Raw genomic sequence first — 26,892 nt, 5'->3', positions numbered from 1 at the left:
TTATACTTTATTGATTGTCAATAGAGACATTGCACGAATAGGCTATTGAAAGATGTCTAGACAAGTCACACGTGACCTAGCCACTCTAGCCATCACAGCCTCAGGCATTCACAACTCTAAAAATCCAATCGATCTCTCCCGTCTCCATCTCCCATCTCCACCGTTATCGCATGTCGCGTCCTAATTCCATAATTGCCTTTTCGGTCTTTATTCGTCCTTATTTCTCAAACCTCTTTGTTTACCTGCCTTTCTTTCTGCTCCAAAAGCAAAATGGGTATCCCGTAAGTCATCCATTCCTCACGTGGGCGCGCGAAGCTGTCGCATGCGCCACTGTTTCGAGGCATAATGTTGACTTGATCTACAGTATGTGGCGTGAGCCTCCCAAGTCCGAAGCATTCAAGTCCACATCAGAAAAGGACACTTCTGCTACTGCACGCTCATCGATTCGCCGAGCATCGTCGCGAAACACTAGCTCCCGCGTGCGCCGTGCCGATATCCTGGCTTCGTTTCATTCACAGATCATTGATGAGCTCCGACGCGGCGCCGTGGAACCTAGACGTGTGCCGCGCTTTTCTTTCATTGCGCCGAACGGGAATGTCGACAATTCAGTGGCTGTGGAACCGGCCGATCGTGTGGCCCTCAGCAGCTGGGCTCGGTCGGAAGCCGCGAGTACAAACCGACAGACAGAGACAACAGTAGCCAATCAGCTGTTCAGAAATCATCGCGATCAAGCCTTGGCCGAGCTTTTCGGTCGCATGGACGGTCAGCCCGGAAACACCAATGCCAGTCCTTCATTGACTCCCAACTTCGCTCCCGCTATCGCATACCACACCAGCGCTTCTTCGACCCCTTCGGACAGCGGCCTTCGTCTCCCCCCTATGCGTGAGAGATACAACAGTGATCGCACCTCTAATACTTCATTCCCACCCGAGATCCCTGAATACCGGTCTAACAACACACAAACCCGGCCAAACCGAGACCCCGTCGTAGACGGGCTTGGGGATCGCCAACGCAGTCCCAGTCCAGACGAAGAGCGGGAAACCGTTGTGTGGGAGACTTTACTCTCAACCATTGCACCCGATGAGACTCTTCCATCAACTAATACTTCTTTCACTTCAACTTCTGCTGCCGTTCCAGATATTTCGCGCAACCCTCGTCCTCGCAGCTCTGTCAACTTGACGCAGCCGATGACCGCGGAAGCTGCTCGTACTCACTTCGGACTTGACCCTTATCCTGACCAACTCAATCCTTGCGACTTCTCTTCCGATGATGAGGAACCTCCCTCTACTCTCCAGGAATTCATTGGACGACGACGGGCAGGCCGTTATCCCGATCAGCATTCGACTATGAGCAACCATCCTCCTGTTCCTATCCCTACAATCATCCCTGCAAGCGTTCTTGCTCTCTCTGACGCGCGCCGCCAAAATTCCTCCCTCTCCGATCGTCACCAGAACGATGACCTCCACCACATGCAGGTCATCCTGGACCGACTTGCTCGTCGTGAGGATATTCCCGACGACTGGTGGGCTGCGGCTGGCCTCGCACGCACTCTCGACCGTGGTTCCAGTGCGAGCATGGACTCCACCGACACCGAGGGCGCATCCCGAACCAACCGCGACAATTGAACACTGCTAGTCATGTGGTGATGCTGAATGATATGAGATTTGATATTGGCGATATTGGCAATGGGCGTTTTCCGGCGGATTTTACGGGTTTCTAATTTGAATATCAGCGTTGACAGGTCCTTTCGAGGCTGCTTTGTAATCTTACATTATCCGGTTTACTTGTCGATAATTGGACAAACGGACACGAACGGCCACCTCGGGGGTCATTTTCAATATTATCTTTCCTCAACGTTTCCCTTCTGTAACTTTTTATATCTTCGGGTATTCTGATTCTTCCACTGTCCAGACATAAATAGAACAAATTTACTTTCGGTGCCTGCCAAGTCCAGTGACGTATATCTCTCGGAGTACAGCAGTCCCCACTTGGAGAGCCCCGCCAATATGTGAGGTCGGGGGAATTATGCTTAGTCCAACAACTCAAAGAGGCAAATAACATACAAAGTAGTTAGATCCAGTGTCAAAAATTGCCTTGTACACCGATCTGCAACATTCAAGCGTACTACAACACGTTGCTCAAACCAATTCAGGGCCTTCCTTCCCTCGGATATTTCTTATCATACACATTTGATCCCAGCGTGACCACTAGCCAACTATGGATCAACAGGTAGACCGACTGGTCAACAAGACCTGGGGTGAGTAAATCCAAGAACAAGCACAAGCTCGAATCACTCCTGCTATCCCACCCCACCATCAACGCTATAACCACGTCCAACTAACAACCCATACCAGCAAAACTCTGCTCAACAGCAGACGACGCGCGCCTAATGATCGCCATCAGCGGGATCCCAGGATCTGGCAAGACAGGTCTAGCAACGATGATGGCAGCGCGGATTAACAAAATCTACGCCCCGGAAAACCCCACAATGCCAACACCAATAGCCATCGCCCTCCCAATGGACGGGTACCACCTGACACGCGCACAGCTAGCCGCCATGCCGGACCCGGTGAACGCGGCAGCACGAAGAGGTGCGGCGTTTACTTTCGACGGCGAGAAATTCCTCGAGCTTGTGCGGGCTCTGCGAGAGCCGCTTACGGGCCAGACGGGAAGTCTCTACGCGCCGAGCTTTGACCATGCTATTAAGGATCCGGTTGATGGGGATATTGCCATCCCGGCGAGTTGTCGAGTGCTGTTTTTTGAGGGGAATTATCTTAGCTTGGATCAGGAGCCGTGGAAAACGGCTGCTTCGTTGATGGATGAGCTTTGGTTTGTGGATGTTGATTTTGAGGTTGCGAGGAAGAGGTTGGTGGTTAGGCATGTTAAGGCGGGGATTGCGAGGGATGAGGTTGAGGCGGATAAGAGGGCTAGAGAGAATGACTTGGTTAATGGGAGGGAGATCGTGGATCATAGGTTGCCGGTGCAGGAGGTTGTTTCTAGTATTTTTGATCCTGTTTGGGAGAAGTGGGCAATGTGATCTTGACGAAGGCTATGATGTACAGAGTTAATACTATGTTGATATGAGTATCCTTACCTTGTGTTATGAGCAATTCAAAGCACGTTCAGCAACTATATTCTTGGCATGGGAAATAGCTTGGACGGATTCTGTGAATTCGAAGGACAAGCCTACTAATAGAGCGTTTCCTCGCCGTGGTGTACTATCGGCTCAAGCGACAGTTAGGTAAACTCATCGACGCCAATGGTGCAAACATCATAGTAAAAATCATTAATGTAACAAATGTGACCAGAATCACACAGGGTTGCCAAATATATGGCTTATGCGAATGTGTTGGATAGTGCAGCCGAAATGAGTTCTCTCGCCTCGGATTCTTTTTGTTTGAACTCTGTCAATCACACATCATGATTCTGAGCTTTATAAAGTAAATGGCGCTGGCCTCTCACTAGTATACGAGCTATGGATGTCCATCATGCCAACGTTAACCAGCTGCCATGAATCAACATTTATACATATATGCATGTATGTAGTCTCTTAAAGGTCTAAAAATAGATCGTATTGAAGGTCCTCTACTAAGAATTCGTAGTGAGCGGGCATATCCTCAAAACCCTAGAAAATGCCTCAAAAAAGTCCGGTAAAAAGATGATAGCAAGAGCCACTACATATGTAGAGAATGCCCTCACTCTGTTCTCAAACGAGAACAAGATTATCATCAACATAAACAGCAACAGCCCCTGAGCTTGCATCAATGAAAAAAGTACCCTCTGCAGGTTCTCGCTTGTCACTCGGTCTCACATTGTAAGTCTAAGGTATTGGGATGATTCCCTCCCTGCTGTGAATGATGTCAATTTCAGCCAAGTGGTCCTCTGATGCTGGCTTTCCCTCATAGACAGCGCCAATTGTTTTGAGCCATTCACGGCCTCTCTGGTGAACATCCCGATCCGCACACAAGCGTTATTGATTGAAGCCCGACTTAAATCCATAAACTCAATAATCGCGAGAAGCTCCATCAACACCGATACCATATATATAACTGGTCGAAACAGTCAAGATCAAGATCAGTTGCGTCCATAATCTTTTCGACAATAGGCGAAGAAAAACCGATGTGTGGTTCCGAGGAAAAGACCAGCTCTGTCTCATGGAAACTTCTTGGTAATCAGTCACCGAGTCATTCTTAGATCGAAGGGCCTTATTCATTATCGCCGTGGGCTTCGAAGTGTGGGTTGAGCTTCTGATACACCGGGGATCCCCAGGGGTCAATAGGTCAGGGTAAAAAGCTGGTAGATCAGGAAAAAAACCATGGTGGGGTGTTCTTGAAGGTATTCGAGGATTTTCAAGTTCAGGTTCAAGTTCAAGACCAATACTGTCTAAGCTGCGCAGGAACTCCAGGTATCGGCTTCATGCACTCGAGGCATATATAAAGTAAGATGTGTTGAGACGTTTTCCATCCTTGTTCACCGGTTCTCGCTTCCCTTTTTCAGTCGAAGACTAAGACGTGTATGAAAGGGTATTGATATGCGCGAAGGAGGTATCTCTGAGTGAAGAAAAGGCCCAGGATGGTCAATAAGGCCACACCAAGGGCGTGGAAAGGATACCTCACCGGTTATGAGGGGGATAACGGACACGTCCTAAAAGTTAAAAGTTCGGGCACCGAACAGAAGATGAGACGCTGAGAAGGTGAGAAGTTGAGAAGAAGGAGAGAAGGTCAAGTGAGGGAGAAGTGAAAAGTAGAGCGGACACTTCGCTTTACGATGCCACGAGTTCATTATGTCTAGGTCTATACGGTGTATATTACAAGGTTTCTTCATAGTACATTCAGATATAATCACGTGATAAGCATGTGGTGGAGTGGACCCACCTTCCCCTTTAGGAAGTGTTTGTTCCTATATATTTCATAGCAACACCTTCCCCCTAACCGACATTCCCCCCAGTGGCTGAGTGTGTTGACACGCGTTTAAAATGCTAGTTTAGGTCCTAGCTGTCAGCGTTCGACCCACCCAGTTAACGGTCATAAATGTTCCAATTATGCTCCCCTAATTGCCCACCTTGCGTGGTACCGGTCTGGACCCGCTGGAGTGCGCGAGATCGATACGCGCGCCCTGGAGGTCCGACAATGTGTGCCTGCAGGTGGGGACGACTAGATCTTAGGGTAAAGCTGGTTGGGGTTACTTAAGCATTATGATCCCCTAAGATGGTGACCTGGGCGTATAAACCCAGGCACTGGATGGGAATGTCCTTTTTTGCCATTTTTTGTGGGGTAAGGCACACTATTTGCTTTCGGACTCTTTCTCTTGATTGAACTAGTCACTGTGCATGTTCATCGAACCAATTCTTTTCACATATCCGGCCTGTACCCTTTTTACTTTTGGTATATGGGTCTGAGGTGTTTCAAGGACGGTTCCGGGTTCTCGATCCTGAGTTCCGTACGTCAGTGATCTATTTTCTCTCTTGTTCGTGCACACCACTCTGGGCACAATCCATAATGTCTGCAGCCAAGATAAAGTGTCGGAATATAGGATGGATATAGTTGTTTTTCCATGCTTGATACAGACGGATCATTTTCTCCTGGCCTGTGTGGTTCGCTGTCCAAGCTAGACACATGTCGAGTGCCACAAAGCCAACCATGTAACAGATCTGTGGAATCATGTCCCTGGCAGGTCCCAAGCCTGGAGATGTGGGTCCGTGGTTGGGGAGCTGTAACGACAATTTGGCTCGTGGCAGAAGACTCCAGACTTTCTTTCCCTTCCTCAGCTCTTTCCCCCTCAACCAACAACGAATCAAAACAATTAATTCAACATGGACGAGCTCCGAAATAACCTTGGCGCTTACCCAGACTGGGGATTTGTCATATATCGCATTACCTACTCCGCTGAATCAGATACTCTATTCCCAGACGCTATTCGGGTTATTGAGGGCTGTATCAAGCAAGAATTCTTCCAAGAAACCAAAGAATATCCACCAAATGAGCCTAACGAAATCTGGGCCAAACACCGGTCGACCATCGTGCAAGATCCTGTGCGATTTAACGGGGCGTCTCTCGAGGACATTCGCGCTCATTTTGAGGCCTGGGTAGACGCTCAAGGTATGCGTGACGGTTGGGATGAACGACGTCCGCTTTATCTCATTCCGCGATGGAATACGGTCAATAGGAACAAAAAACCTCAATGGCTGTACAGCTATCGGGCTTTTTAGTCCTGCCGGTGCAATTATAACCCATATTCCCCCAGATCCAGATCCCGGACTAGCGATTGCAAATTTGCGTCGCTTGATGGGGTAATTCATATCACTCTATCATCAACACCTCGCCCGATTTCCGAGCGCCGCGACAACAATTGTTGTTGGCAAGCGAGTTCAGAAGTCACTTTTCCCACGGAGAAGGCATAGAACAAGAGATCCAACTTCTTATGAGAATGCCACTATGGTTTAGCTCTCGCTAAGTTTGCTGTTATCCTTACCATTCTTCAATACTTTCTCGGCTTTTTGACCAAATAGGTTTGTACTCCAAATCAAGCACTCTTCGGTCTCCGCGACTCGGCTTTCCTCTGGAATGAGGAGATAAACTGCAAGTTATGCCAGATTGGTTTTAAACCTCTCGGGGAACCGAAGCATTATCTGAACTGCGCGCTTACTCGAGATTACAAAGCCTGGGATCGTCTGGCTCCTCTGCTGCTTGATTTCGTGGCTTTCTCCGTGAGTGATACCTGTATCCTATGTTCTGTCCTATGCTCTGTGGCAAAATATACTGTGCTTACATTCGATGCACATAGTTGTCTTTAGATGCTTCGCCTCCCTTCTGCAGTTTATACGGGCATGTCACAACCAGAGCCGGGAAAACCCCGGATAAGCACCTCAATTCTCGAATGTGATAATCCTTGGCCGTCTATAACTCCAAGAGTATAATATTTGTTGTAAACACCCGAGGTATGGGTAACTGAGGTTATTAATAGAGCTCGAATCCTCTAATCCCCATCTGGATCCGCCATCTAAGACATATAAAATGAATGGAAAAAAAAAGAGGAAAACTCTCATCTTATGTAGAACCCTACAGAATACCATTAAATGAATATTTTCACATTTTAACTCGAGCACCACTGTCATCGATACTCTCACACCGTAAGAGGAACGGAGGCGCTTCTCTCCTGTATCCGGGGACAGGTCCCTGACGCTAAACCACTTTGGGAGCCGAAGTTCCACAAGCCATGGGGAACTAGTATACGGTATGAAGAGAACCGTATTGTAAAGTACACTTAATATAAAACACCCGCAATGGAGTACATCACTGTACGGACATGAATGTAATATAACAGACCCTGACCCCCATCGTGGCTTTGAGATTGTGATGAAACTGTGGTTGCCCGATTTCCCCTTCCCCCCCCCCGTTTTCCTCTGGTTGAGACCTTATCCTCCTTACCACTTCGTCACTCTTTGTCTTCCACTTTCCCACACTCTTTACAGTCGCTCTTTAGCCCACACGTTCTTTTACTCTAGACTCGCTGTGCGATCTTGAATCCAATCCCTTATTATCCAATTTCCAATTTCGATTTCGATCTCCGATCTCTAATCTTTCACCATGCTCTTCAACAAGTCCATCTTTGCCGTGGCCATTGTGGCTTTGGCTAATGTCGTGACTGCCACTACCGTGCAAACCCCAGCCTGTGTTCTTAAGATCATCGGGTATGTTCCGAAGGAATGGAAGGAATGCTAGTGGAGTCCTAAGCTGATGACATCTAGCAACCAAGCCAACCCGGCCGACTCAAAGACTATCTGCGGCTCGAGCGCTAGCAAGATCCAGTCCGATATCTCTAAGAACTGTGCCGATAGCCAGGCTTCCCTGAAATTCTTCGTCAACAACTGCGCCCTGCTCGGCCACAAAGTTGGTAAGGATCGACACATCCGAGAGCATGTTGCACTATATCACTGAATCGGTTACTTATTATCTTCTCTTTAGTGGCTGATGTTTCCACCACTACCGGCACTTCTGATATCTCTACCGCCACCGGCACTGCTGGGGGCTCTACTGCCACCGGCTTCGTCACCGCTGTCTCCTCTGTCCCTGCTACCCAGACTGGTGCTTCCGTTGCTACTGGCACTGCCTCTAGCCCTGCTACCGGTACCTCGGCGATCAGCACTGGCACCGCCTCCGAGTCTGGTGTCGTCGCGTCCCCTTCTCCTACTTTCAATGCCGCTGCGTCCGACCGCCACTTCTCCGCCACCAGCTTTGTTGCCGTGGTGTTCCTCGGCGCTGCTGCTTTGCTGTAAGAATTCAGCATTAACTGACAGCGGCTCAACGTGAATATCGATGTGAGCATATTATTAGCCTTGGTTTTGCTCCTTTCGATCTGAATTGAATCGTTGTTCAGGGATGTTGTTCGAATTCTGATATGTTGCTCGTCTATGTCAATATTTGAACCCCGTGAACTTTTATCTTCTTATTTGCCAAAATCGCATTGATTTATGTGCTATTCACTTTCCCAGAACAATTCTTGAAACCGTTGAGGTCTGCTCAATTGCCAATCAGTCGGTCGATGTAAACAGATTCAAATGAATCAGTGACCAAAAAATGCCAGCACATTCCCTAATAGAAGAGAACGAGCAGTACGGAGTACATCCGAAGTACTCCTGCGGTCATTCCCGCACCTCTTGGCCCCTTGATTAGAAGGACGATGTAGATCTATCACATTGACGTGTACAATGCAGCAAGGCTCCAGGTTGGGATGATGTTGACATAGACATATCGGGCGTAAGGCTCAAGTTGTCAAAAAGCACTTTAATTTCGTAATGACGTTTAAAGATCATCTGAGCCGGAATGCTTCAGGCCGCTCGGCGACAGCTCTTCCGTTGCCATGTTGCCATGCGCGATCCTTCGCGTGTTCACGTGACCATTCGCGATCTGCAGTTTCGGCTGCAAACCTAATCTCACCGCCTATTCTCCAGTCACACCGCCTTCCCTATTCTAACTAGAAACCCCACGCTAAGGCCATTCGGATCAGGACGCTAACTGCAAGTGGTATAAATGGATGTTTCTGCCTGGCAGGATGCAGGTTTGCAAGGAAAGGTGGACCCGATCTTGGTAAGCTGAAAAAACGCGGGCAACGCGAAAAGACAACGCGTCCACTCGGCAACCAAAGATTCCTCTGCCCCTCTGATCTCTTCTTCTTCTCACACCCCTCTACGGGCTTCATACATTCATCTTTCCCCCTTTCTCTATATTCTAATAGCATCTCAATCCTCCTACTACTTTGACTTTGATACCCTGTTCTCGTCTTTCTATTATTTCAACTACCAACTTATCACTATTCAAAATGTTTGTCTATAAGAGAGGTAAGTGCATATATGGTCTTGTGATACACGGAAGCATTCGTGGCAAGAGATAGCTTCTGCTCCTTCATCTCGCCACAGCTACCTGGCTTTGCCACACTTTTTGGATCGACGGCTAACGCGAATACAAACTGCAGATGGACGCAAGGAACGCGTGCAGTTCGACAAGATCACCGCACGTGTCTCGAGGCTCTGTTATGGCCTTGACCCCGAGCACGTTGATGCCGCAGCCATCACCCAGAAGGTGATCTCTGGTGTCTACCAGGGTGTTGGCACCGTTGAGCTAGACAACTTGGTATGTTCACTTGCTTGCCCCCGGCTTATGGCATTATATTAATGTTTCAATCCCAGGCTGCTGAAACCGCTGCATACATGACCGTTACACACCCCGACTACGCCATTCTGGCTGCACGTATCGCCGTTTCGAACCTCCACAAGCAAACAAAAAAGCAATTCTCCATGGTCATCTCCGATCTCTACCATTATGTCAACCCCAAAAACAATAAGCCCGCTCCTATGATCTCAGATGAACACTACGAGATCGTTATGAAGCATGCTGAGGAGCTTAACTCGGCTATTGTGTACGACCGTGACTTCAACTACAACTACTTCGGATTCAAGACCCTCGAGCGGTCATACCTTCTTCGGATCAACGGCAATGTTGCTGAGCGTCCTCAGCACTTGCTGATGCGTGTTGCTGTTGGAATTCACGGCGAGGACATTGAGAAGGCCATTGAGACATACCACTTGATGTCCCAAAAGTACTTCACTCACGCCTCCCCCACTCTGTTCAATGCCGCTACTCCCCAACCCCAGCTTGCATCTTGCTTCCTGGTTGACGTGAGCGCAGACAGCATTGAGGGTATCTATGATACTCTCAAGACCTGTGCCATGATCTCCAAGACCGCTGGTGGTATCGGTCTCAACGTCCACCGCATTCGCGCTACCGGTTCTTACATTGCTGGAACCAACGGCTCCTCCAACGGTATTGTTCCTATGCTGCGTGTGTTTAACAACACCGCACGTTATGTGGATCAGGGTGGTAACAAGCGCCCTGGTGCATTTGCCATCTACCTGGAGCCGTGGCACGCCGATGTCTTCGAGTTCCTCGATCTGCGCAAGAATCACGGTAAGGAGGAGGTTCGCGCTCGTGACCTTTTCTACGCTCTGTGGACCCCCGATCTCTTCATGAAGCGCGTCGAGGCCAACGGTGACTGGACGCTCTTCTGCCCCAACGAGGCCCCTGGCCTGGCTGATGTCTACGGTGACGAGTTTGAGGCTCTCTACGCCAAGTATGAGCAGGAGGGCCGTGGCCGCAAGACCATCAAGGCTCAGAAGCTCTGGTACGCCATTCTCGAGGCCCAGACTGAGACTGGTAACCCCTTCATGCTCTACAAGGATGCTTGCAACAAGAAGAGTAACCAGAAGAACTTGGGTACTATTCGCAGCTCTAACCTGTGCACTGAGATTATCGAGTACAGTGCCCCTGATGAGGTGGCTGTTTGCAACCTGGCTTCTCTCGCCCTCCCCACCTATGTCGACTCTGCGCGAGGCGAGTATGACTTCGGCAAGCTCCACGAGGTCGTCCAGGTTCTCGTGCACAACCTGAACAAGATCATTGATATCAACTACTACCCCGTTCCTGAGGCGAAGAAGAGCAACTTCCGTCACCGCCCCATCGCTCTCGGTGTCAACGGTCTCGCTGATGCTTTCCTGGCTCTGCGTCTGCCGTTCGACTCTCCCGAGGCCAGACAACTCAACATCCAGATCTTCGAGACCATCTACCACGGTGCCTTGACTGCTTCCGCCGAGATTGCCAAGAAGCTGGGTCCTTATGAGACTTACCCTGGCTCTCCCGTCTCGCAGGGCATCCTGCAGTACGATATGTGGGACCGCACCCCTACCGATCTCTGGGACTGGGCCTCCCTGAAGGCCAAGATTGCCGAGACTGGTGTCCGCAACAGTCTGTTGGTTGCCCCTATGCCTACTGCCAGTACCAGTCAAATCCTGGGCTTCAATGAGTGCTTCGAGCCTTACACCTCGAACATCTACTCCCGCCGTGTTCTGGCTGGTGAGTTCCAGATCGTCAACCCTTGGCTCCTGAAGGATCTGGTCGACCTCGGCCTGTGGTCCGACAACATGAAGAACCGTATCATCGCCGATGGCGGCTCCGTCCAGAACATCCCCAACATCCCCGCCGATATCAAAGCCCTGTACAAGACCGTTTGGGAGATCTCCCAGCGCAACATTCTGCAGATGGCCGCCGACCGCGGTGCCTTCATCGATCAGTCGCAGTCCCTCAACATCCACTTGAAGGAGCCCACCATGGGCAAGCTGACCAGCATGCACTTTGCCGGCTGGAAGATGGGTTTGAAGACCGGCATGTACTACCTGCGTACTATGGCCGCCTCTGCCCCTATCCAGTTCACCGTTGATCAGGAGCAGCTCTTGGTCGAGGACACCAACATCGCTCGCTCTAAGAAGCGTACCGGTGCCGCCGGTGCCTCCGTTTACTCGGCTATTCCCCGTACCAATGGTGCCGAGCCCGCTATCGCCAAGGTCGTCGCCCCTGCCGAGGAAACCCCTCGCAGTGTGGCTGCACCTGTTGTTCCTGCTCCTACTGCCGTGGAGACCGATGACGTCGCTGAAGCTGAGCCTGAAGATGCCGAGAGTAGGGCAAAGGAGGGCGATATCTTCTCAGATGCGGTTCTACAGTGCAGCATCGAGAACAAGGATGCCTGCATCATGTGCCAGGGTTAAGCTTTCTTTCCCTTTCCCTTTAATGCTTTTGGATGTTTCCCTTGGGGTTTTGTATATGGCCATGTCTTCTGTCCTGGCTTCTCACGTGTACTCATTATGATTTTGATGGACTTTTCTTTTCCTTTGCGTATTTCGGCGTCGGTTCAAGATATTTCCTGGATTTTCTTATTATTACTTCAATAACGTGTTAGTTATATTCTTCATTCTTCTTTGTAAACTTTAGTACGGAGTAGGCCAAGTAGATATTCCTTGTTGTACAGGACTAGTCTCAGCCTTGTATATTCAAGTCCTATCATCTCATTCCTAATTTTAAATTGCTTAAACGTGGCTGATTATTTGAGTAGAGCTGTGAAAGTAGAATTCTAAATGTCGTTTGGATGTCTACCTTCGGGCAAAGAAGAGATGATCGAGTACCTACTATTGGTAACTTACTTGCAAGAATCCAGCCTTATTGTATATACCATACGATTTGTCCCACTATAAACTGTTTATAGTTATATTTACAAGCAAGGCTATAGAGAACAACGACTATGCTATCTTCAACCCATTGAGCATTGAGTAAACACATATCAACACTCCCGCCCATTAGATGATCTATCTTCGTATAGGCCATAACATAGCCGTAGCACAACGCATACCACCCGCGCTTCCTTTCACCGATATGGCCGGTGAGGTAACTCAGCAAGATGAGGGGTCAAGCTCCCTCCATGCACCTCTTTAGGCGGTGATGGCGGGACATTATGAACCATCCAAGGGTGTATTGTTTCCGGAGATATCGTTTTGTCATTGGAGTTTCGTATCTTGAGGTAGAGCAGCGCACCCAAGATGCATAGTATCGGGACTCCAACTCCGATTCCGATTCCGATTGCGATCTTTTCGGTCATGGCTAACTGGGATGTTTGGTCAGAGGTTGAGATCGACAGAGACGATAAGGATGACGATGACGGTGAAGAGGAGAGCTTGATGGTCGTATGTGGCGTATTCGTCGACGCGGATGTAGATGCAGATGTGGATGTAGATGTTGTTGAAGACGTAGTAGTGCTGGTAGTAGCGACAGGCTCGGTGACGTTGAAGTATGTGGAAACAAATCCACCCTTTTCATCTGGGTTGATCCAGAGAAAGAAGACGTTCGAGTACGACAGATCAAATCCGTACACCTGGACAACCCACGTGAAGTTGGTGACATAGTCGGTGGAATGTATTTTGGCTAGAAGACGTGTCAATCAATCATCTCGTGTTTTGCAGCCTTGGGAGTAAGTAAGTGTCGGGAAACTAACAGAAAATATTTCCCTGGCTGGCGGCACCTGTCTCTACCAAGCTTTGCTGCCAGATAGAGACGTTGAATACCTCAAGCGTGGTCTTCCATGAGACAACTAGCTTGTCACCTAGTGTGAAGACCGGATTCACGCCAGTGTTGGAGGCTGGATTTGTAAAATAATTGTGATCGTCGCCTCCAGCCACGAGAGAGGCGACACCTGCGAGGAGCAATATGAGAACTCTGGGATGACGCATGACGAAGCGAGCCACAAGGTCAAGTCTGGGAATCGATGAGGACCCGGGAATTGGCGGTTATAGTTGATGATATATGAGTCTCGCGCTGGTGGGCTGGTGGGGATCGAATCATACTGGAAAACACACGGTCCCCCCAGCCAGAGCAGGGGTGTAGATATTATGAAAAGGCTAACATGTCTCTGCATTCATCTCGTATCGTCGAACGGTGAGTTGGTTGTTTTTTAAGCGCCCTGAGAGCACCTGGTCGAACTTGTGGGCAGGGGCTAAGGCAAGAGGCTGATGAACGGTGCAATCAGACCCCCACTAATTGTTTGAGTCAAGTTGGATCTAACTGTATCTGTGATCGACTCACGCTAAAGTGACGGAGAAGGCACCCGATCAGTCTATCACGGCAAGGATAGCTCGGAAGATTACGATTCCGAATCGAGAATGATTGTGAAAATAGTGCCACGTGGATGGTACGGAGTAGATGGCTTCTGATGAACACCATTAAAACTGCCTAAAGGTATTGGAGTGGGCCATAGTGGGCTTTGGGTGCCAATTCAGAAAAACCTGGTGATGGTGCCAGAATTAGAATAGAACATCACGTACTTTGTTTCCAGCTAGACGCTGAGAAACGCCACCTTGTTACATCTGATGCCCCTTGGGCTGAATTTCGAAATATTCCATCCTTTTCCACAGGGGAGTTCGTACACGGAGAAGCATACTCTAAGAATGATTCCCAAATACGTATTTAGTGCCAGATTTTATAGAATTCAAAATCCACAGTCTATTTCGTACAGAGTAATGCGTTGCTATTCAGTTTTTTCTCTCCCATTGACTAGTTCCTGGGCTGAGGGACGTAAACAGCCCCCTTTTCCATCGTGATCTCTTCAGGAATAACATCCAACACATCCACGTCGTCCCATGTTGCATGAACGGTTCGTTCCCCCTTCAGGATACGGTTGATATTAAGCATTGTGCTGTACTTCACCCCCCAGCTAAAAAAGCCCTCTCCGTCGCCGGTCTCTTCGTGGATATCGGAGGACTTTGCTCTCGATCCTGCCTGATGGAAGCCACCCGTGATCGATGGGTAGGGTGCAAAGCACCGCAAAAAACCATTACCACACATGCGTCCGAGCGAGACGTCAAACTGCGCACCAATGTCAATTTCTTCCGCAAGACCAGACGGATTTACCGACAGCGCCGCGAGGATCCGTTGCGCACCGCGGTAGCTCACAGCATAGAACATTGAGCAGGCGGCGTCGTTTGCTGTGCACGTAAGTCGACTGTGATCGGGTCGCTCGTGGCCCTCGAAGACCGGAGGGTCGCGCCACAAGGGGAGAAAGCGATGGGGCATTGGGATGGTCGGATCATTCGGTGTAAGGTAGAATGGCAGATCAGTCTTACATGACACGCCGCAGTGGCCTAGCCAGAGGATGTCCCAGTCGTCGCCGTATGGCGACTGAGTCGGGACTTTCCGGTTATGTCGGAGCTGGAGCTGGAGGGTTCGGACGGCGTGAGCGAAGCTCTGTAGCTGCACTTTGATTGAGACATCCCAGTCGGCATCGTCTTCCATGATAATCGCACTCGCTAATCTCTCCTGGACAATTCTAGGGGATCATTAGGCGTAGTCAAATATTGCAGTCTCAACTACATACCGCTGGAGTCCGTTGATATGCGCCCGTCGAGCAGCGTACTCGGTCGGTTTATGGCCATGGTCCCAGTTCTGAAACAGTCAGTCATCGCGCGTAGTGTGTAACTCTAGAAAGCATACATATGGATATGATTTAGCATCTATTTCACCTGGAGTCACGCCGTCAATCCAATCGACGTGGAAATTGCTGACGGAAGAGCCTAGGACGATATTGTCCCGCTTGTCAGGCCGGCTGACAAGGTTGATGGCGAAGATCTTTTGAAACTAAATAGTCGTGAGCCGAGGTATCATTAGGTGCAGCTCGAAGTGGGATAATCACCCCAAGGGTTTCGTTTCCGATGGCATCGAAGTTATCCCAATCATGATAGTTGCTCCAGACCTGCTGGGTAGGGGCGTCCGCGCCGTGAATGCTCTCTCGTAGGTTGAAAAGGATGAAGGCAACTCCGAACGCGACCAGAAGGAGCTGTACAAAGCGTAATCGGAATGCAGAAAAGACCATGCTCGATCGTCATCGGGAGACAAGATAGAACGCGTTGAATATCCCGAGCGTGATGGAGGCGACCGTGATTTCTGTTTTCCCCCAGAGCCGCCGAAGGTGAATATGTGGGCTGGTTATCGACAGGGGAGGGAGAGACTAGCCCTTCTAATACATAAGGCGTATTGCCGAAGCATGGTTGGTCGAGATATTCGTTGGATCCCCACTGTGATGGGCTTGACTAGCCGCATGAACTCGGGATTTGAGGGCACATGAGTGGCCTGGAGGGGTATACAAAGCGACAGTGGCGTACCCCGGTCCATGCGCTGGCAGCATTATTAGTACTAAATACGGAGTAGACGTTAAGAATGATTGACATGGAGAGCACCGATTTACCCTGATGGCCGCGTGGGTCCAATGATCGGCCCAGAATTACCGCTGGCCCCCGCTGCGGCAAAGGGTCAAAATTCGATGATGCTTAGTAAGACATATATCATTTTCACCGCCGGAGTTTCGGTCTTGAATATTTCTATAAAGTCACCTGATCTATCACCATGAAGCAATTTAAATTAATCCAACTACTACCAATAATAGAGATAATTTAATTCCGAAAAGCTAGTTGAATACCACCTAATGGAGGGACTTTAATTGCTCAAATGCGACCGGTATTTAGTCCTAGTTATAGCTCAATTGCTTCGAGAGTTAGTGGATCAGGTGACATGGATAACATTACGGTGGCAGATCAGGTGATCTCTAAATAGTTGACTAGTTAGATCAGGCCAATTAAATCTACGGAGTAAGCCTCCCCCCAACTTAGCTTATCCACGTTGTATACATGTACGTGGGCTTTTTTGGTGAAACCAAGTACATATTGTTGTTCCATCAACGGAGATTCTACGATTGGCGTGGCAGAAAGAAACCGCCCTGCAGATGCGAATCGACGGATTTGTAATCATGCAAAGCTGCCCAGGTGCAGCTAGCCCTAACGGTCAAGCGCGCAAACCAAAATGGGCCACGAAAAGGAGATAGGCTACCACCTAGGCAGCATCTTTATTTTATGAACGAGAAAGGAATAGATTCAAAATGTATTTCAATATGATTCTCGGGCAGCACGCCATAGGTAATCCGCCGTCACTGCGGAGTACAGCTGCAGTTCTACTCCGCACCTCAAATTCTTCAAGTCTCCAGTTTCATTGCCATACGGAGTATGCCGTCTAACAATCCTATTCCGGGGATGTCTTCGGTCGAGTGGAGCAGAGGGGACTGGACAAAGTGGAATGGAATAGCACGGAGTATGGATGCCAACCAAATCTCCGAGTTCATACCGTTGGTGCCACAGGGTCTAGGTCCATGGTTGGGCCTGGAATGTACACAGAACAGGTATTGGATGTGTAGTCAGAACTCTAGGTCATTTTGATTGCTCATGGTAACATAGTCAGCACCCTGATCGGATTGTTGGTATTGATTATGCAGGTTCTGTTGGACAATACAAGATTATTGCCCTGTGCCCTGATTAGGGCTGAGCTGGAAGTGACGAGTCTAGACAAGATCGATAGTTAGAGCCAAGTCCATATATTCACACAATAATCTAAGATCGGCACTATTCTCTCACTAAAAACTAAAACTCGAAAGCCCAGACCAGCAGTGGAGGACTAAAGGATTAGATTACGTGTATAAGAATGGTATGCAAATGAAATCTGCCCCAGTCTCAGCTCAGCTTTGTCTTACGCATTGTCCAATCGAATCGGTGTTGGCGCCCCCGGGTCAATACAATACATGTCAGACTGTTAAAAGGCTGCAGTACATGTGTGTATTCTGACCAGTCCTCCCTGGGGTGCATTGCGACCGTGGAAATCGGAATACACGTCATTTTCAAGGCGACCGAAGAGATCTGAATAACAACCTTTGTGAATCCGTACCGTGGAAGAGAGCGGATATGGTATCCCCCTAAGAAACTTTGGAAGAAACTTAGAAAAGAAAGAAAACGGGTGTTGTCTCTGATTGGCCCAATAGTCAGGTACGAGAGGCAAAATATGTGGGTCGTCTAACCCCAGTAGGCAGTAGGCTCGTAGCATCGGTTGAAACAGCCGTCGGTCTATCCCCAGAGGAGATTAGGGCCAGGAGAAAAATGGCTTATGTGGCGCACAAGCCCCTCGTCTCTGGTTTCTGTTCCAATGAGGATCTACCGGGGCATCCGGCTCGGGTACCTGGGAAGTTAGAATTGTGATACTGTCCTCCGTCCTCCGTGTGTAGTGTTTGATGCAGGATCTGAGGCCGGAGGAGAAGAATGAAAGAAAGTGAGTTGTCCATGGTACGATCGTGGCTTGATTTGGACCATGGTTTCAGGCGATAGGTGGGTCCACTAGTAACCTTGGAGGTGGGCCAGTTTTCCTCTTTGGTGCCCTACCGGGGGCATTTTATAAAGTCGAGACCCTTCCCCCCGTTTTCTTTCTTCCTTCAGTCCATTCCTTCCTTCCCGCTCACTCACGTTCCTTTCGAGTGCCCGAATCTTCCTGCTGTGCAGTTGAATCAATCCTTTAAACAACTTCACACAATACACTCCCTCGAGTCTCTTCCTTCACACAATGGCTCCTATCACCAAGACTCTCGCCCTCGCTGGCGCTTTCTTCGCCTTGACTGGCTACTCGGCTCCCGTCGCCAAACGCGCCGTCGTTTGGGAGACCGTCACCGATGTCGTCTGGACCACCATCGATGTGACCACCACCATCTACCCTCAGTCCACCACCAGTGCTGTCGTGCCTGTGGTTGCCACCGCCGTCCCTACCACTACCGCTGCTCCTGCTCCTGTTGTTGTAGCGTCCACCAAAGAGCAGGAGGCTGCACCCGTTACCACCTCGACCACCTCCTCCATCGCTACCACCACTGCTGCCGCTGTTCCTACTGTGGCCCCTGTTAAGGAGGAGGCTGCGCCCACCACCTCGTCCACCACCTCGTCCACCACTACTGCTGCCGCTGTCCCTACCGTTGAGGCCAGTGTTCAGGAGGCTGCACCAACCACCACCTCCTCCACTGTCCCCACTACCACTGCTGCTCCCCTTGCTATCACCCTGGAGGCCGATGCCTACTCCGCTCCCACTACCACTGCAGCGGCTGAGACATCTTCCACCGTTGCCTCTACTGCTACCCGTGCTGCCAGCGTCGATGTTAGCAGCAGCGGCGGCGCTTGCTCTGAAGGCTCCCCTTGCGACGGTGACATCACCTTCTACGACACTGCCACCACTTCCACCAACCCCAGCTCCTGCGGCACCACCAACGATGGTACCGTCGAGAACGTTCTCGCCCTGCCTCACGGTATCATGACCGACAGCGACTGCGGCAAGACCGTCACCATCACATACAATGGCCAGACCGCTACCGGTACTGTGGTCGACAAGTGCATGGGTTGCGACAACAACTCCGTCGATCTGTCCCGTCACTTCTTCGGCGAGCTGGCCCCCATGGACAAGGGCCGTGTCTCGGGTGCCACGTGGTACATCAACTAAACGTTGCGTCGATCGCACGTTGGTGTTGATGGCCACCATTATGAATATGAACAATGGACACATCTCTGGTAGATTGCGCAAACGGATATGGTCTTGACGACTCTTACTCTTTTTTCCCCTTCTTCTCACTTCACTGTGATCATTTTTTCCCTTCTTTCCCAGTCTCTCCGAGAATCAATCATTCATCACTCGGAGAGACTGGGCCTTTTTTACCTTTCGTCCACTCTCTTGACCCTGGATCTTTTTTTATGATTTCATGTGTCCCTAGTGGAGCGCATTCATATTTTCCCCATTTTCATGTTCATAGAATCTTCTTCTCTTCGGAGTCTTCTTGTGCAATACCACCTTATGATGGACCCCATTCGGCCATAACACATATCCTTACGATCCCTGCGCGCATGCTGGCAAGTCATGGACGGTTTGATTCTCTTGACGAGACCTCGAACATGCACATGCGACAGGCAATGATGATTACGATGATCACGCTCGTGAAACAAAAAAAAAAGGCATATTGCAGGAGACAGATCATTGAATGAAACTCGTTTCGTTTGACTCGTGTTTGCTTTACTGCGTATTCGTAGTTTCCAGGTATTATTTCGGGAGCTGTTTGTACGAGTATCCCGTATTGCCCCTTTCCACTTTTGAGACTCCCAAAACGGAAATGAACTAGTTACCGCAACGCAAGGCTAGTGACTATCATTACGAGTCCATGCTAAGACTACTTCTCATCACTTCTAGTTTGGGATGCTCAATTGCGGGCCTCTCTTTCCAGCCAAGTGAGGCTATGCGTATAGATATCGTCTCAAATTTGGATCTGCTGAGAAGTGCCGGCGATCTCTCTCCTGTCTATGATTTAGCCCTGAGCCTCGTCAACGACTAACGATCATAAAGCCCAGCCCAATCGAACATTACATCGTTCCTCGGCGTTCTAATAACATCAATAACAACATCTATCTGTGACTTATGCGACGAAAGACTAGCGCTGACACTGAAAACGAGTCAGCTCAACCAATTTCAAACAAACAAACGAAAAGAGACGAAACTCACCGCTAGGCGTCCCTGTCATAATAACACTTCCCTTCTGCAACCGTACCCTGCGCAAGATACGGATACGCGCAGTCAAGACAAAATATCCGCAACATACTCTTCTCGTCTAATCTCCCCATGCACACTCGTCTTCGGCGGTAGCTTACTAGGAGCAGATATCTCGTCGCAGTAACAAGACACGGTCCCAGCGGCGCAAATATATCAAACCAACAATTCTATAAAACTGTAAAATGGCATTCATTGACTTCGTAAGATCATCTGCCTGTCAACCTAAACAAGCAGCAGCAGCAGCAACATCATCATAATCTATAAAACAACTAAACAACAGCCATCCATCCACAATCCCCAGATCAGGCCGGCACATATGGCTTATCACTCCTAACAATATAAACCTCCCCAGCAAGAACCGCACACCCAACCACCATCGAAATAGCAATAATAGGAAGATTCACACGGGCAAATTCCAAACTCCCAACACGGATATGCTTCCTCGCCAAAATATCCCGCCACAACAGCCCAGCCAGCGACGCACTAAACGCAGTACTAAAAGCACCATAATTGACACCGAGAGCCATGCTGTAAACAGTAGCCCACCATGTGCGATCGCTGATAGGGATTCCGCTAGCTTCGTGGATCTTCTGCCATGCTTGGATAACGCGCGAGAGGAGGATCGTGGTGCCGATGTTTGTGCCGGCGAACTGGTTATGAGTCATGACGAGTTAGCGGAAGAAGAAGAGGCCAAGTCTATTGTCTGTTGTCTCAATCCTTACATTGCACAGAATCACAGATAGGAAGCCCATTCCACCGATACTGCCGATTGTCCCGGTCTTTTCGACCCAGTGGTCCCATCCGTATGCGAAGACCGGCACCCAGCCCTTGGTGACGAGCGCCTGTACCAAGATGAACATCGTGAACGCGAAGGGTACTAGTGCGAATGGCATGTGGGAGACTACGACTGTCGTCGTTGGGAATGTCTCCTGGGACCATTTGTAGAGATCGGTAGCAAGCGATACTAGGCTGCATGGGATGTTGTCTTGGTGATATGGATATCCTGGGTTCTCCTCGTATATCGTTGATTCGGTGGTTTGTGGTGAGTCCAGTGTCTGGGTATATCCCGGCTTTCCCTCGTAGATTGTTGATTCGGTGGTTTGCCGTGAGTCCATGGCCTGAGGAGAACTTGCACGAGCTAGTTGTTTGTTGTCCATCGCAACACCGCCTGGTAGCTGTAGTTCTGGGAACTTTTCCTTGTCAACGAGCACAGAGACTGACAAGGGCGTTCCGCATTCTGGATCGAAATTTTTCGAGGCGATATCACTGTCGGTGCTCTTAAGCGAGATGTCGTAATCGGCATGCTCACTGCGGTGGTGCAGGCCTGATGCATCATATTGATCCGCCTGGTCCGATGTCAAAGTCCGCGGATCCATCTTTTCCTGCAGCGCTACCCGTTCGCGCATTTCTCGCTCTGTCCGTGCTTGCTCAACCTCTCGTCGACCCTTCGCGGAAATCTCACGGGTTTCTTGGCGATGGAGCCAGCCGAAGACGAGATCCCAGCAGAACATAACAAAAGCAGCGGGCAACGTAACCCAGAAAACGGGATGCTCTTTGCCTGATGCATTGATTGCCAGGAGGGTGATAAGCGTGGTGGCCATAATCAGCCCCCCAAAAGATGCACCCTTCTTGTCTAAGAATGGGTTCATGATCTCTTCTAGTGAGAGTTGCTTTCCCTCCTTATCGTCAGCTTCCTCTTTCTCCTCGGCGGTTCCTCTGGCATGAGGGATGTTGGGGTTCACGGGCGGTTTTTTCTTTTGGTCCTCGGACAGCTCATGCATTGTGATGGAGAGAGGGATGAGGGATTCGTCTGCGAAAATGATATATAGCAGGAACGGGAACAGGATAATTGCCGTGACGACTACGGGGACGATCATGTTGGCCGTATAGACGATGAACTTGATCTTGAAAGCGCCGGCAAGGACCAGGTTGGTGGGGTTCGAGGAGACGAGAATCGCGGACGCGATGTTGGCTACGGCGAACTGGCTGTGGATCCAGGCTCGGGGGTGGACGATATTGCTGGATACGCGGGTCATGTATGCGAGGAACGCCGTGCCGGATAGGATGATCGGGTCGTTTCCGATGAAGCTGCCTAGTCCGAAAAAGAAAAGGAAAAGGTAGAAGAAGAGTCGGTGGCCGACCTTTCCTGCTTTTTGGAGAACCTTGAAGGCTAGGTATCTGATGAGGCCGGAGGCGTCAATCGAGATGGCAATGTAGGCGAGTGTGAGGAAGAAGACCATGATATCAATGGGATTGATGTTGTCTGCGCCGACTATTCCATCGTGTACCTCTTTTCGGCCGATTGCCAGAATCGCGAGAAGGAATAGGTCCGCTGTTAAAGGTGCCGTGATGAAGTTCAATGGAAAGCGGAGTTTCACGAAAATGGGTTGCTTGTGATTGTATCGAGGGCGAGTCCGGTGTGGTATTATGCGTATGGCACTTAATAGGTCCAGAATCCCGTTCGTGAGCCATCGAGGCACGTATATAGGGATGTGAAATGGGAAAAGGACAATTATATCTGCATCGCAAGAACCAAAAGTAAGTCTTCGTCTCACATCAGGCCTAACCACACTTACTAGTTATAACAAAAATGATTAGGGTGATGATTGATCGCCAACTTTTGATTTCCGATGTATCCAGTTCGTCGTCCATTTTGAATGTTTGCTTCTTTTTCTGAGATTCACTTCAAGAATATATAGCTGCGGTCATCTAGCATCAAGTCAGCCTCTATCGTACTTCAGCCGTAGTCAAGGCATGGTGACAAAATACCAGAATGCGGGACAGGAGAAATTTGCGTATCAGGATCCAATTCTTGTTTTTATTGCAGACGCATTTCTCTTTTGCAAAAGGAAATTCCCAAATAACGCGACAAATATGACGATCTTGGTTCCTGTTAGAGAAATTTTGTCTGCGAGTTGCTCTCCATCCATATGCTTGAATGCAAGGGAAATCAAGAAATTTTCAAAGTGCAGAGAAACCAAGTGCACTGCCCCTCATAATCACATGGACAAGCTCAGATGATTGTGACTTGGGCCGGGGGAGGTGGGAGCCCTGCTAATGAAGGGCTGAATAATAATATCTCTGTGTTATAAGTGGGTTTATGGATGGATAAATTAAGGTTGTACTAGAAGCTGGGCGAGTTCCTTTGATATTAATATCACATCACAATATCATAGTGGGATGGATAGGAAAGAAATTTCCGCCCAAGGGTCTGAGGACCTAATGTCTAAGCCTCAACGAAAAGATCAATCAGGAAATAGTACGACATACACGGGACAGAGAGAACATTCTGATTAGCTTAGATTAGCTCTGGACAAAAATGCCAATAAGAAAAGTCGAGGCTATTGGAAACTGGCGAAACTGGGAAACCCCGCACTCTGCCTCTTTGGGAAGTTGCCCGTGCGTTAATCTTAGCTTTAACGTTGGCCGACCCATGGTTCGGTCCATATCAGACCCAGTCTTTTTTGGGGGTTCTCGTGAGTTGAATCATTAAATATTTCCTACTTTTCCTACATTATCGCTCCAATTGCTCGTTGGAACCTCGAAAAATCCATAAATCCATACGACACATACACCGCATGATATGTACGACAGGGCCTAACGTGCCAATCAGCGGGAGCTGATCTCGCCCCATCTCGTATTCCGCCCGGGTTTTTGCGCCCGCCCAAGTCAATATCACGGGGCACTTATCGTTTCGAGGGTTAGGCCTTGATCATAAAGGTTCTTCCTGGGTCTATCCAATCCCAGCTAGGCGGAGGCTCCAAAACCCGAAATGAGGCTGTTGCTGACAAAATAGCTGCATGCTCTGTTGGTCATGGTCAATCCACGGGGTAGCGCTTCGTGGATAAGACGGCCTGGAGACTCCTTGCTTTACTTTCCTCTCCTTTCTTATGATATCCCGGCGAGCTTCATTAAGTCACTGCCAGGAATAGAGAACAACACATTAATATATGATTTTTTTACTGCTTTATCCCAAAGTTACCGTTACCGGAGGCGGATAACATCCAATGCCAGCAATTCCCATTGTTACCTCCTTCCTAGAGCATGTTCTCGTGCATCGTGCTACTGCACCGCCCCCCAACGTGACAGTGTCTGCAACTTCCGCATCTCTTCAGGTGGTTTGCGCCTGGCCTGTTTCTGGTCAATATGGACCGGGGACCCGAGTCCTGTGGGTTTCCCTATAATGGTGTTACTATGATATACTAACATTCACTCCAGATACTATGTTCTGATTGCAGCCTGCGTGGTCGCCCGCAAAGTAGAATGGATTCGGAACGCTTGTCTAGCCGCTGTGTTGCTTTTCCCCGCTATCGCCGCTCTTCACGGGATTGTGCTTGCTGCGCTTCATGTTGACGGTGAGTCTAATGAAACTTTGCCTCGGGTTTCCTCCTGGTGTGACCCAATCTGATACTATATAGGCGCTGTCGATATGGATGTATATGGAGCATTCCAGCTATGCGCAATCGGAATCTTAACCGCCCCAGCGACCGTCAGGCTTTCCCGGACCTACTTCAACAACCCCGGCCGCAATATCATCTTTCTATGGACAGTCCTTCTCCTGGCTGGGCTAGTAAGCCTGATTGTGGAATTCATGCGCCTCAAACCCACTACTTGCCCGGATGACGACCCGGCAAGCATTTTCTGGGTCTCAACGGGGGGCAGAAAAGGTGGTGTATTTAAGTATGACTCTAACTGTAGCTTGGCTTGTACCCCGGAGAATGGGCCAGTCTCACCGTTGCGACTCGATGCAGCCAACAATATATACGTGATTCCAGTGCCCCATGAGCTGACATTCAATGCTACTACGCTAATTGCGGCTGCATGCTGCATCCCTGCCATCCTGTCGTTAATATTTATGTGGATCAAAATCTTGGACGACAATTGGGAGAAGTTCTCAAACGGAAGACATAAGCAGAAGCCAGATGATTTCATTCTGGGAACCAACGGAGCTACCATCAACCACATGACTGGGATTACCGACAGGATAAGCAAATGGCTATCTCTCATCGAGATACCGGTATTTGCTGCAGCAGTGCTGGCAATCCTCGTCAAAGGCGAGATGAATTTTTGGAGTAAGCAAATGAGGTACCAAACAGAGCCTATACAAAGCATTGGTAAGTAAATGTTGCACCTTGCCTGGTTCGGCAGCGGGAAATAAATTTACTAAGAGATAAATCGTTAGGCCAATGGGCGCCAATCGTCGGTACAGTACTCGCTGTATTGGGATCACTATATATGCTCCTCTCTGCGGATATGGAAGCCGCGGGACAAGAAGATGACCAACAAGAAGAGATTATCGTTGGAAAATCCCCAAACTGCGACAGCACTGTTTCATACGCCGGAAGCAATTCCGCGCAAGATTCTAGAACAAGTGCCGAGAGACAGGACTCGGATATCGAAATGACAACTATACGCCGCCCTACTACCAATCAAACCACCACCACTCAATCCCAGCACGACCTAGGAAGACGAAAGGTCGCCCGCTTCCTTAATGCAGCAAGCGCCGTCATGACCGCCAAAGCCCACAATCAAATCAAGAAGACGGGTTTCAATCCCGAAGCAAAAACAAATTACCCCGAGATCCCAGGAGAAAGATACAAAAACTCATATCTCCCAAGTCAGATAGCCCATTACCAAAGGTCATCTACACCCGATAACCGATCAAGAGCTGAAAGTTTTACAAGTCGCAGGGACTCGGTGGATAATGGTGAAGGCAGCTCAAGGCCCCGGAGTACAACAAGTCATTCTGTGCCTGCTCCAGCTGTCTCGCGGCCAAGGTCCCGTCAAGCTCACTCGAATTCGCTCCCAAGCGGTGGGGTATTTGAGACATCGACCTTGCAGTGTCCTCCAGCCACACCTGGAGGGTGGCAACGACAATTGAGTCCCTTCGATACAATGTCGATCTCGCGAAGTAGAACACCTTCTATTTCCGAGGTCAGCCCCACAAATTCATCACCGGGGCCTCAGTTCCTGCCGGAGATAGTAGTATCTGCCCATGAAGGTAGTTGATTGTTTTGCATATGGTGTACTGATGCTCCGGTACTCTAATGGTGCGTGGTTATTTTTTCTATTTTATTTTCGGAATTCTTTGCTGGACGCGGCTAGTTCGCTCTACGATCCCACGAGTCCATTGTTTCTAGGTCTATACGGTGTATATTACAAGGTTTCTTCATATAGCACATTCATAATAAAGTATTATCCTCTCATACCTCAGACATAATCACGTGATAAGCATGTGGTGGAGTGGACCCACCTTCCCCTTTAGGAAGTGTTTGTTCCTATATATTTCATAGCAACACCTTCCCCCTAACCGACATTCCCCCCAGTGGCTGAGTGTGTTGACACGCGTTTAAAATGCTAGTTTAGGTCCTAGCTGTCAGCGTTCGACCCACCCAGTTAACGGTCATAAATGTTCCAATTATGCTCCCCTAATTGCCCACCTTGCGTGGTACCGGTCTGGACCCGCTGGAGTGCGCGAGATCGATACGCGCGCCCTGGAGGTCCGACAATGTGTGCTGCAGGTAGGGACGACTAGATCTTAGGGTAAAGCTGGTTGGGGTTACTTAAGCATTATGAT

General features: G+C 49.3%; 10 protein-coding genes across 10 annotated transcripts; 7 read left to right on the top strand and 3 right to left on the bottom strand.

Moving 5' to 3' along the window:
• Positions 1-270: 270 nt before the first annotated feature.
• Positions 271-1,625, top strand: N7518_007485 (uncharacterized protein; the record flags this gene model as incomplete). Its single annotated transcript, XM_057188412.1, has 2 exons — positions 271-281; positions 365-1,625. 2 exons carry the CDS (start codon positions 271-273, stop codon positions 1,623-1,625), a joined length of 1,272 nt encoding a protein of 423 aa, XP_057040115.1.
• Positions 1,626-2,217: 592 nt separating this feature from the next.
• Positions 2,218-3,037, top strand: N7518_007484 (kinase-related protein; the record flags this gene model as incomplete). The annotated part of the gene is made up of 2 exons (XM_057188411.1): positions 2,218-2,257; positions 2,355-3,037. The coding sequence occupies 2 exons, from the start codon at positions 2,218-2,220 to the stop codon at positions 3,035-3,037; spliced, it is 723 nt and encodes a 240-aa protein (XP_057040114.1).
• A 2,775-nt stretch (positions 3,038-5,812) lies between these two features.
• Positions 5,813-6,293, top strand: N7518_007483 (uncharacterized protein; the record flags this gene model as incomplete). The annotated part of the gene is made up of 2 exons (XM_057188410.1): positions 5,813-6,098; positions 6,244-6,293. 2 exons carry the CDS (start codon positions 5,813-5,815, stop codon positions 6,291-6,293), a joined length of 336 nt encoding a protein of 111 aa, XP_057040113.1.
• A 1,293-nt stretch (positions 6,294-7,586) lies between these two features.
• Positions 7,587-8,275, top strand: N7518_007482 (putative GPI anchored cell wall protein; the record flags this gene model as incomplete). Its single annotated transcript, XM_057188409.1, has 3 exons — positions 7,587-7,690; positions 7,748-7,893; positions 7,965-8,275. The coding sequence occupies 3 exons, from the start codon at positions 7,587-7,589 to the stop codon at positions 8,273-8,275; spliced, it is 561 nt and encodes a 186-aa protein (XP_057040112.1).
• A 1,036-nt stretch (positions 8,276-9,311) lies between these two features.
• Positions 9,312-12,094, top strand: N7518_007481 (ribonucleotide-diphosphate reductase subunit RNR1; the record flags this gene model as incomplete). Its single annotated transcript, XM_057188408.1, has 3 exons — positions 9,312-9,337; positions 9,472-9,629; positions 9,686-12,094. Exons 1-3 carry the CDS (start codon positions 9,319-9,321, stop codon positions 12,092-12,094), a joined length of 2,586 nt encoding a protein of 861 aa, XP_057040111.1. The 5' UTR covers positions 9,312-9,318.
• Positions 12,095-12,747: 653 nt separating this feature from the next.
• N7518_007480 (uncharacterized protein) lies at positions 12,748-13,606 on the bottom strand (the record flags this gene model as incomplete). The annotated part of the gene is made up of 2 exons (XM_057188407.1): positions 12,748-13,301; positions 13,372-13,606. The coding sequence occupies 2 exons, from the start codon at positions 13,604-13,606 to the stop codon at positions 12,748-12,750; spliced, it is 789 nt and encodes a 262-aa protein (XP_057040110.1).
• Positions 13,607-14,426: 820 nt separating this feature from the next.
• N7518_007479 (CAZyme family GT25) lies at positions 14,427-15,741 on the bottom strand (the record flags this gene model as incomplete). The annotated part of the gene is made up of 4 exons (XM_057188406.1): positions 14,427-15,198; positions 15,247-15,314; positions 15,363-15,506; positions 15,562-15,741. 4 exons carry the CDS (start codon positions 15,739-15,741, stop codon positions 14,427-14,429), a joined length of 1,164 nt encoding a protein of 387 aa, XP_057040109.1.
• Positions 15,742-18,302: 2,561 nt separating this feature from the next.
• N7518_007478 (RlpA-like double-psi beta-barrel domain-containing protein) lies at positions 18,303-19,220 on the top strand (the record flags this gene model as incomplete). Its single annotated transcript, XM_057188405.1, has 1 exon — positions 18,303-19,220. The coding sequence occupies one exon, from the start codon at positions 18,303-18,305 to the stop codon at positions 19,218-19,220; it is 918 nt and encodes a 305-aa protein (XP_057040108.1).
• A 1,397-nt stretch (positions 19,221-20,617) lies between these two features.
• N7518_007477 (putative arsenite efflux transporter ArsB-like) lies at positions 20,618-22,967 on the bottom strand (the record flags this gene model as incomplete). The annotated part of the gene is made up of 3 exons (XM_057188404.1): positions 20,618-20,965; positions 21,038-22,833; positions 22,892-22,967. The coding sequence occupies 3 exons, from the start codon at positions 22,965-22,967 to the stop codon at positions 20,618-20,620; spliced, it is 2,220 nt and encodes a 739-aa protein (XP_057040107.1).
• Positions 22,968-24,322: 1,355 nt separating this feature from the next.
• Positions 24,323-26,324, top strand: N7518_007476 (uncharacterized protein; the record flags this gene model as incomplete). The annotated part of the gene is made up of 4 exons (XM_057188403.1): positions 24,323-24,483; positions 24,534-24,670; positions 24,734-25,429; positions 25,498-26,324. 4 exons carry the CDS (start codon positions 24,323-24,325, stop codon positions 26,322-26,324), a joined length of 1,821 nt encoding a protein of 606 aa, XP_057040106.1.
• Between the last annotated feature and the right edge of the window lie 568 nt (positions 26,325-26,892).

This window comes from Penicillium psychrosexuale (genome assembly GCF_028828465.1).
Source record: "Penicillium psychrosexuale strain IBT 29551 chromosome Unknown utg000004l, whole genome shotgun sequence".
Classification (NCBI taxonomy): domain Eukaryota; kingdom Fungi; phylum Ascomycota; class Eurotiomycetes; order Eurotiales; family Aspergillaceae; genus Penicillium; species Penicillium psychrosexuale.
Note: the sequence above shows the minus strand (reverse complement) of the source record. Positions and strands in the feature narration are given on the sequence as shown.